At 32.3% G+C, this 11,097-nt stretch overlaps 1 protein-coding gene across 1 annotated transcript in view; it reads right to left on the bottom strand.

Annotated features, from left to right (window-relative positions):
• Nucleotides 1–1,742: 1,742 nt before the first annotated feature.
• LOC148944329 (uncharacterized) overlaps nucleotides 1,743–11,097 on the bottom strand; it is a 28,745-nt gene continuing 19,390 nt past the window's right edge. The window contains exons 4-5 of the mRNA XM_089099902.1: nucleotides 2,554–2,720; nucleotides 1,743–1,813 (exon numbers count right to left, since the gene is read on the bottom strand). Coding sequence (XP_088956028.1) covers nucleotides 1,743–1,813; nucleotides 2,554–2,720 — 238 coding nt within the window. The remainder of the gene's footprint in view (nucleotides 1,814–2,553; nucleotides 2,721–11,097) is intronic.

Here is an 11,097-nt window from a genome sequence, read left to right as displayed (position 1 = left end):
GGGGAGGGAGGAGGAGGGAGGAGATGGAGGGAGAGGGGCCCCTTTGGGGGGCCAAAGGGGGGAGGGGCCCTTTGGGCCCCGGGGGGGGGGGCTGGGGGAACCTTGAGGGCCGGGGGCCCTTTGGGAGCCCAGTGGACCTTTGAGGACCGGTGGCTTCCTTCGGAATTGGGGTAGGGGGATCGGAACCTTTGGGGTTGGGGTAGAGGACCTCACAACACTGTTCAAATGAAACTTGTGTATTTTAACGACCACACTCAAAACCTCTTCCAAAATCTCTTCCAAAATCATCTCTGAAAATGTCTCTAGGTTTTTCGCCGAAATAGTTCCATAACCTGTCTAAAACGGTTTCGCTCAAATAATCCCTAAACGTAATTCAGCGTGTTCCTTTTGTTTTTGACATCTCTGCTCTAACGCAATTCAAATTAATATGAAAGATGATTCCCACGCTAAAACAATTCATTACTCAGATATTTCACGGAGTAGTGTTTGCATGGTGTTTGGTTATTAATATCCTTTGGAGTTCGACCAAAAGAGTGGATTCCGAGGCAATGACATTAATGACTTGGATCTATTCCTGGAGAAATGTTGACAGTACCTGTCAGACATTATTAAACTTCGCCTGGAAACAATTTGATTAATGACTGACAGCACAGGTGTTCCAAATTCCCAATTGATTACGCAATCAATTTCTCAGAAATCCATTTCCCCTAGGGACTCTATGCCCATATATGGTGTGGGGTCACGATCAATAGGGTCTTTCTACTCACTTGCTGTAGCAGCAGCTTTAAAAGTACGTACAAACTCACTTTCTTGTGTAAATGAAGCAATTGTTTGCGTTTTATCTTTATACCAATTAATATTGGGGCTGCGCTTCTTGAATAATCACCAGAAAATTCTAATTGATTTGTAAGAGTTGTTGATATACCAACATAATCAATAGATTCAATTTCTTTACCATTGATGATAGATTCAGTATGTCTAAACAAATTAAATCCATTATTTTTAAAGTAGCCATATCTTCAGCATTCATATTCGACCCATCATCTCGTGTTATTTTAATTTTTGATCGAAGATAGCTATCACCAGGAATTATCCAAGATTCTAAATCTTTTGTTATAAAGTTAAAATTAGATAATTCTGAAACATTAACATCTGTTTCTCTAATTTCTGTAAATTCATATTTCGTTGTTGAATCATCAACAATAGGCTTTTCAAATATTTGCCAATAAGGAGCAACAACTTCATTAACCTCCATTTACATAGAGAAGAAATGTATTAAATAATATTTCATTTAAAATTTTTTAACCCTTTGCCTGTAATCAACGCATTTAAGAGGTCTCGACCTCTTCTATCTACGTACCTTTTATTATTCTCAATACCTTCTTTCATCAATATTTTATTTTTATATGCACCATCTAATTCTTTTCTATATAAATCGATGAATTCTTTCCCATATTCAATACCTCTATTTTTTGCTAACTCTAGTAGAGGTTTAATCATATAAGTATATACTGACAAAGTTCTCTCTTATATTTTTCATGGAAGTCTTGAATAATTCCGAGGTAGCTATATTCTTAAGGAAACTACCGATATCACTATTGTATTGCCTCGTGTATAACAATTGTTTTTTATTGATCAACATTTATTATATTAAAGATTTATTAAACATTTTTATATCATCATTTATAAGAGAAAAATGAATTAAAACTAATTTACTAACCATTAAACTTTTTTCAACTTTATTAAGCTTGATTCAAATCTAAAATATAACCAACATTATCACCATTCAAATCGATAAATCTACCTAATTGATCTGTAATTGACATTTTCAAAGAACTAGTACACTCTTTATTAAGAGATATTTCGATTTATTAAGATATGTCTTTCTATGAGAATCTCTACGATCCAGCAATCTGGTTCGGTATTAGGTGCAAATATTCATATTACATCAGATTTAGCCCTACTAACGATTGATCTATCGAGTAATGAACAATGGACTTGGATTTTATCCATATTTCTTGTAATATTTGTAACTTTTGTACCTTCATTAATTTTACCTGATAATACAACATCATTTTAAAACCTAAAATAATGCTTAAGTTACTGTTAAATTTAAATTCGTAATTATCTTTTAATAATATAACGAATCTCATTGTTGCAGGATTAGATGAAACAGTTATTGGGCAATTTTCTCTAGAAGCATTAAAGTAATGACTTAGAAAATAATTGAAACACTCGTCATTATGCTTACCATTGTGTATCACAGCATTTATCCATGGTTCATATTTATTTCTTCTAAACTCAAATGTTTTGTTTTTAAATTTATCAATAATATTATGCCATAAACACCCTAAAGTAAACTGCGATAAGATTGTTCAACTTCACTTTTATTAACTTCAATAATAATCAAACCCATTTAATTGAATAGTTTTTTAAGAACAACATTTTCTTTTGATAAGAACAAATAATTTTTAATTAAATTTTAAAATAATTTTGATAAATTGTATTGTATTCACTTTTCTTTAATTTTTTTTAATAAGGTATCTGACAAACGTACAGCCTTATATCTAACTTCATCAAATGTGTTTCCAGCAGCTCTACTACCTATTAGACTGTATAATCGTTCAATCAAATCATTCGCATTTAAAAACAATCCAGTTCCTACTTGTGCTATTTCTATGTCCATTTTATGGATTTCAGCAACCTTTGACAATATGCACCTATAAAGTTTTACAAAATCAACTAGTTTAACATATTCAAGTATTCCGTGTACTTTTTTCCCACCATATTTTTGATTCAATTCACCCTGTTTTTTTTTATAGCATCTTGAAGGAATTAAGGATGTTCTAGGTAAAAATTAGGCATTTCAAAAGAAGTTGGTTCTTCAGGATAATACTTTTTATCGTCTTCATTTAACTGTTTCAGCAGTTTAGTATCAATATTCAAGTTAAGAATATATGCTTTTGGTGATTTATTAGGAGTTTTTATTTTTGGTATTTCTAATGGTTCAATACCATGAAGTTGTAATGGTGCTGGTAATGGTTCAATACCTTCAAGTTGCGATGATGGTGCTGGCAAGTCGTTTATTATTTTTTGATGCAATCTTACCAATCGCCGTTTTAAACTATCAACATTTTCTTTTAATGAACTATATTGATAAATTATGTATGTCTTATATTATCTTTTCGAAAAATAGACGCGTATAAATATTGCATTCACTTGTTACTTCATGTATGGTTACTACCTACAATTATGACGTCATTCATCAAGATTGGCCATAAAAATTCAGTTTTTAGTGGAAAATTGATTCTATTTAAATAAAAAAAATAATTAAAAATGGCATTAGATCTAGTAATTTCTTTTAAAAGAGCCATTGAATAACTCTCTACGATGTTCCAGTGCCAAGCTATTTGTGGAAAAGAAAAAAGAAAAAAGCATGCCGATTAGGCAGAATGCTGTAGTAGCTGCCTCTTTTCTTGATTTTCAAGTCGATATATTTCCCTTGTGGCTCAAGGCAAGGGAAATTAGGTTTCCTGTATAAGGGTTTCGAACAAGGCAGTTTTAATGGTGTACTTTTGTGTTTTGATCTTAGCCTACTTTTAGGAGTCATGGGTTATTATATTTCTTAATATTGGACGGGATCGTCACTTACTAGTTTGATAGCTACCGCTGCAGCCCGGATAAAATAAAAAAAAAATATATTTTTTCAATTTTTACGTCACGTCACTCATTATGTCATATATGGTTATTAGTACACAATCGGTCTTAGATATTACGTCACGTCCCTTATTATGTCATATATGGTTATTAGTAGAAAATCGGTGTTAGAAGTCGGACTTGCTTCAAAAATCAAACATCTTTGAAAAGATGCAGCATTAAGAGACAGTTTTTCTTGTATAAATCGAACTTGCTTCAAAATAAAATATCTTTGAAAAGATGCAGTATACGAAAATGCAGTTTTTTTGTATAAATTGATTCTATTTTTATTTATTTTGGTTTTTTAATTAAAAAGTCACTAGAACTTTTATCCCACTTTTTTTGGGCCGAGTTATTCTTTTGAATTTGTCAGGCTCGTAAATTTTGATCGGTAAAAATAAACTTAACGAAACTTAAATATTTAAAATCAGCATAAAAATTCGATTCTTTTGATGTATTTATTGGTATCAAAATCCCGTTTTTAAAAGTTTCGGTTACTATTGAGACGAGTAACGCTTGCTATACGGTTCGTTACCACGAACTGTTTGATTACTTCAAAAATCAAATATCTTTGAAAAGATTGCAGCATGAAAAGACATCAAAAATGTAGTTTTTTTTTTTAAAGTGATTCCATTTTTAATTTTTTTTTGTTTTTTGATTAAATAAGGCATTAGAACTTTTAATTTATATTCGAATGAGCCATGTCGTGACATTCTAGAACCACTGGGTCATTACGATCACCTCTGAGGACAAGAAAGAAAGAAATAAACAAATGAACACGTATCCGTGATCTTTCTTCTGGCAAAAAATACCAATTTTCACATTTTTGCAGATAGGAGCTTGAAACCTCTAGAGTAAAGTTCGCTGATACGCTGAATCTGATGGTATGATTTTCATTAAGAGTTTTTGGTACAGTAAAACCATGTTCTTTTAATTTTCTATGTAAGTCATCAATCCCTGAAAAGTTTGAATTATAGAGTTCTAAACTTTATTTTCTATGCTACTTTCGCCAATACAACTACCACTACCTTTTAGCCAGGGTTTTTGCTCATACCTTCCTTTAAAAAAAAAAAATTCTTGCAACCACAAGCTGTACAAATACATTTAATCATTGCCATATAATTTATTTTTGAAACTACCATAGTTAAAGACTCGGTTGCAGTAGCCTTTTTAGAACACATACAATAAATCTCCATTTATTACAGATTTAAATTATTAAACAAATTTTAATACTTAAACATATTAATAAACCCTAACAGATTTCCACGTTCTCAAGAATAGTAAATAGCAAGCAATAAAATTCCTCAGGTTTGACTATTTTTAAGATTTGGAATTTTGTTTAATAAAATCAGCTCCTAATAAATGACATACATTGCAGAAGTGATTTAAAGTTGTTTACTATAAAAGTCCAATTTTATAAAAATATAAAATCGATTGCCGCATCATAGTTTTAATGAACTGTGGTCGTTTGCCAAAGATCATAACTTAAAGGTTATTGGCAAAAAAATTTAAATTCTCAATACATCAATGATCATCTTAATAATAAAATATCAGTGTGCGATCACTATAGTCAATGGGCATGAAATGTATACAGAGAAAAAGACAAATAGCAGTATCACTACAATATTTAACCTGAATAAAAAGTAAAATTAAATCAAAGAAAAGAATGAAATTATTTCAGATTTAAAACTTCAATTTAATAGTGTACGAAATAAAGATATTAGTGAACTTAAAAAAAAATCTTAAAATAAAAGTAGATTTCAACTGTTGGAAATTATAATAACGTGAATAATAAAGTAAGAGTTATTTTAATAGCCAAACAGAAATAAATAAAAAGGATGTTGATAAAAATCGACAATTCATTTGAGATGAAACTGGTAGAGAGAGTGTTAAAAAGAACGGAATATTGATGTTTCAAATTTATTTATAAATAAAAAAAAAAAATACAAGAACTTCAAGATATTCCAGTGTATATTTCAAAGATGTGGAACACGATAATAATCCAAGTATTCAATGGATTAGAGAAAAATCCCTTAAAGTTAATATTTCAATTAATGCAGATGAAGCTGATTTCGAATCACTTTTATACTCTGCTGTTAGAGATTTAAAAAATAGAATGAATGATGGAGATAGCTATAGAGTTCAATTTACGAAACGTTTAATATTTTATTCTCAGAAGGATAATGAAGAACTCGAACTTATCCATTATCATAGCTATGCCTGGATTTTTAATAAAAATTACGACATCGAACAAAGTCATCTAAATAGTAATCACAGGAATTTACACACATTAGTTATACAGAATACACTCAGACCAGGCCTTCAATTTGAAAGAGTCAATGGATTTGGTTATCGAATGACAAGATTAATAAACTATGGGGGAGGTACTTATAAAGAACTACCTGAATTAAAAAAAAATAAAGAGCAAGTATTAATATAAAAAATAATGATAGAAAATGCTTTCTTTGGTCAATACTCGCTTATCTTCACCCAGCGAATGACAGAAATGTTGATAGACTATCAAAATATAAACTCTATGAAAATTAATTCAATTTCAAAAGGGTTACTAATTTTCTAATGATATTCAAGATATCTATAACCTTGAACACAAATATAATATTAAAATCTGTTTATTTGAAATAAGTGAAAATAAAGTGGTTACAGCTCATATTCCTAAAACTAAGATCAATGGAAAAACTATTTGGATAATCTATTACTCTATTTGGATAATCATTATGTTTTAATTAAAGATTTAACTATCTTATTGAGATGTCAAATCCCTAAACACAAATCGAAAATTCATCTTTGCACCTACCGTGGAAGACATTTCACAGAAGAGCAAAAGCTAGAAAAAACATTCTAAAAAGTATAACTGTGAAGATCCTGACATGATTATGCCAAAACCAGGATATAAAATCGAACTTAAAAATAAAGCCAAACAAATGAAATACCTTACTGTATTATAGCTGATTTTGAATCGTATAATGAAGAATTTAATCGAAAGAATGGTAAAAATACAATTAAAGTAGCAGAGTAAAGCTATTTGCTTATGGATTCCAAGCATGGTGTTCTTTCGACCCAACACAAAATAAATACTACGAACACTTTGATGAAGAAGCTAGCGGAGATTTTGTAACTACCGTAACAGAAATGTGTACAGAAATAGCCAATGAGTATGAAAGTAGACAGAGAGATCATGTTTATACTTATGAACAAGAAAGAGAAAAGTGGAATAATAAAACTAATAAAAGCTGTCATATTTGTGAAAAGCAAATAGTAGTTAATAATTTTCATTTAGATCATGACCATATGACTGGTGCTATACATGGATTTACTCATGTAGAATGTAATAAAAACTTCAGAATTCCTGAACACATCCCTATTGTAATACGTAATCTCTCAAAATATGACTCTCATTTTTTTCTTAGAGAATTAGTACCTGACAACGGTATTTTCGATTCAACGTAGAGTTTTATATCGTTTATAAGAAAATTAAATAAAAAAACAAGTTTTTTTAAACTGAAAGTAAGGAGCGACATTAAAACTTAAAACGAACAGAAATTATTCCGTATGTGAAAGGGGCTGTCCCCTCCTCACCGCCTCGCTCTTTCCGCTAAAGTTTTTTATTTTTTAAAAAAATAACATTGTGATACATAGTCAAACTTTAGCGTAAAGAGCGAGGCGTTGAGAACAGGGCAGCTCCTTTCATATACGAACTAATTTCTGTTCGTTTTAGGTTTTAATGTCACTTTTTGCTTTCAGTTAAAAAAAAATTGTTTCTTATTATTTAATTTCTGATCGTTTTTTAGTTAATGCAGCTTTTATTTTGGCTCACCGTCATTGAATAAGTAAACAAAATTTGCAGAAAAATTTTACTTTTCTTTTGCTAAATGGATGTCTCTAAATTTGGTTATGACGTAATTTACAAATTAACTTACGTAACTAACTTCTATATTCGTATATTTTTCTTCTGGCAAAAAATACAAAGTTGCAGATTTTTGCAGATATGAGCTTGTAAACCTATATAATAGGGTTTTCTGATACGCTGAATCTGACGGTGTGATTTTCATTAAAATTCTTTCACTTGTAGGGGATGTTTCCCCCCTCTTTAAAAATCAGGTAAAATTTCTCAGGCTCGTAGCCTTTGATGAGTAATACTAAACTTAATAAAATTTTTATATTTAGAATCAGCATTATAAACACAATCTTTTGATACATTCATTGACATCAAAATTCCGTTTTTAAAAGTTTCGATTACTATTGAGCCGTATCGCTTGTTTTTTTTATTGTTTTTTATTACGTATATGTTATTACGTATATGAGGGGATTCTCCCCTTAGTCAATACCACGCTCTTTACATTAAAAGTTTAAAAAAATTTGATTTACAAACCCCTGAATCACAAAGGCCGTTCAATTAGAATAGATAGCTCTTTTGAAAGCACTAAAAAAACTGTAGCGTAAAGAGCGAGGTATTGACTTGGGGGAGAACCCCCTCACATACGTTATAATTTCTGTTCGTTTTAAGTTCTAATGTTGCTTCTTACTTTCAGTTGAAAAAACTTTTTTTTTTGTTTAATTTCTGATCGCTTTTTAAATAATGCTTGGAAATCCGGCGCCCCCTTCATAGAAATGTCCCTTACCCCAAAGAAACATCCTCCACGGAAAGATTTTCCAGAGTATACCCCTCCTCTAGCCCCCCCCCTTCAGAAAAAAATCCTTCCTGAAAATGTATGTATACTTCCCAATAACCAATAAATAATGCTGGCAAGTCCGGCGCCCCCTTCATGGCAATTTCCCTTCCCCCATGAAAACTTCCTTCATGGACAGATCCTCCAACATAACCCCCGAAACACCCCCCCCCCTAATACCAGAAAAAAACCCTTCTGAAAACTTCTGTATACTTCCAAATAACCAATACTATATGTTAACATTGGGTAAAGTTCATAACTTTTAGCCCTCCCCCTGGGGACTTCGGGGGATTAAGTCATCCTAAAAGACATATTTATCATATTTTCGACCATTATGAACAAAATGGCCATCTCAAAATTTTGATCGGGTGACTTTGGGAAAAAAATAAGCGTGGGAGGGGGCCTAGTTGCCCTCCATTTTTTTTTGGTCACTTAAAAAGAGCGCAAAAACTTTTAATTGTCGTTCCAATAAGCCTTCCAGCGATATTCTAGGACCACTGGGTCGATACGTTCACCCCTGGAAAAAAAACCCAAATAAACACGCATCCGTGATCTTTCTTCTGGCAAAAAAAATGCAAAATTCCACATTTTTGTAGATAGGAGCTTGAAACCTCTAAATGCGTTTCATAGATTCACTCCGTTTTACGGCTTCATCGTTAGATAGACTTTCTGAAAATTTAACTAAATGTGACTGTAAAGTAAATTGCAATTGTGTATAATTTTAAGTATACTTCTGATGTTTTTCCAAATATTGAAGAATTCAAATAAATAATAAAGAAATGGACTTATCCTTATAGATATATCGGTAGCTATGAAAAAATAAATGATGCAAAATCATCTTTAATAGACAAGTTTTATTCTAGATTAACAGGAATATATAAGAGCGAAATACATAAGAGCGAAATCTATTTGGAAATTATTTAAATGTAAAACACTATTAGATTACACTAAACTATACTTAAAAAATGACCTTTTAGTTTTATCAGATGTCGCTGAAAATTTTAGAAATATAAACTAATGAAACAGTTTGTGGTAACGAACTGTAAGTAAGGAGCGACCCGGCTCAATAGTAACTCAAACTCTAAAAAACGGAATTTTGATACCAATAGATACATCAAAAGAATCAAATTTTAATTCTGATTTCAAATATATAACTTTCATCTAGTTTAGTTTCACCTATCAAAAGTTACGCACCTCAGAAAATTTGCCTGATTTCCGAAAAAAGGGGAAAGACCCCCTAAAAGTTATAGAACCTTAGTGAAAATGACACCATCGTATTCAGCGTATCAAAGAACCCTACTGTAGAGTTTTCAAGCTCCTATCTACAAAAATGTGGAATTTTCCATTTTTTGCCAGAAGAAAGATCACGGATGCGTGTTTATTTTTTTTTTTTTTCTTTTTCCCAGGGGTGATCGTATCGACCCAGTGGTCCTAGAATATCGTGCGAGGGCTCATTGGAACGGAAATTAAAAGTTCTAGTGCCCTTTTTAAGTGACCAAAAAAAATGGAGGGCAACTAGGCCCCCTCCCACGCTCATTCCCAAAGTCACCCGATCAAAATTTTGTGATAGCCATTTTGTTCAACATGGTCGAAAATATTATAACTATGTCTTTTAGGATGACTTAATCCCTCGAAGCCCCCAGGAGGAGGGCTGAAAGTTATGAACTTTACCCAATGTTAACATCTAGTATTGGTTATTGGGACCCGGCTCAATGGTAACCGAAACTCTAGAAAACGGTTATTTTGATACAACTAGATACATCAAAAGAATTGGATGTTAATGCTGATTCCAAAAATATAAGTTTCATCAAGTTTAATCCTACCCATCAAAAGTTACGCGCCTGAGGAAATTTGGATGATTTTGGAAAAAAGGGGGAAAAACCCCCTAAAAGCTATAGAACGAGAATAAAAAGCATACCATCACAGTTCACCGATCGGAAAACCCTACTGTTTACGTTTCAAGCTCATATCTAGAAAAATGTGAAACTTTCTCTTTTTTGCCAGAAGAAAGATCAAGGGTGCGTGATTATTTTTATTTTTTTTTTTCCCAGTGGTAATCGTATCTTAATCCCTCGAAGTTCCCGGGAGGAGGGCTGAAAGTTATGAACTTTACCCAATGTTAAAATATAGTATTGGTTATTGGGAAGTATACAGTACAGACGTTTTCAGGGGATATTTTTCCTGGTAGTGAGGGGGGGGGGTCGGGCAGGGACGTACGCAGGGAGGGGGCCTCCGGGCCCGGCCCCCCCGAAATCTGACGATTTTTTAATTTTCCCATAATTTTCTGATTTTTCTCACAGAATAATGGGGTTGAAGGATTTGCCCCCCCCCCCCGAAACAAATTGACCCCCCCCGAAACAAATTCCTGCGTACGTGCCTGGGGTCGGGGGTTATGTAGGAGGATCTTTCCATGAAGAAAGTTTTCGTGGGGGAAGGGACATAGCTATGAAGGGGACGCCGGACTTCCCAGCATTATTTAAAAAAAGATCAGAAATTAAATATAAAAAAACAAGTTTTTCAACTGCAACAGCAGCAACATCAAAAAAGAAAAAATTACATATATGATTGGGTTCACCCCCTAGTCAATACCTCACTCTTTAAGCCAGAGATTTTTTAGTACTTTCATAAGAGCTATTTATTCTAATTAACGGCCTTTGTGATTAAGCGGTCATTTTTAAAGAATTGGATCAAAATTCGAACTTTCGCTTAAAGA

The sequence above is a fragment of the Artemia sp. Qi Xiang Cuo genome, chromosome 14 (genome assembly GCF_049724085.1).
Source record: "Artemia sp. Qi Xiang Cuo chromosome 14, ASM4972408v1, whole genome shotgun sequence".
Taxonomy (NCBI): Eukaryota; Metazoa; Arthropoda; class Branchiopoda; order Anostraca; family Artemiidae; genus Artemia; species Artemia sp. Qi Xiang Cuo.
This window is presented reverse-complemented; position numbering and strand designations above follow the sequence as displayed.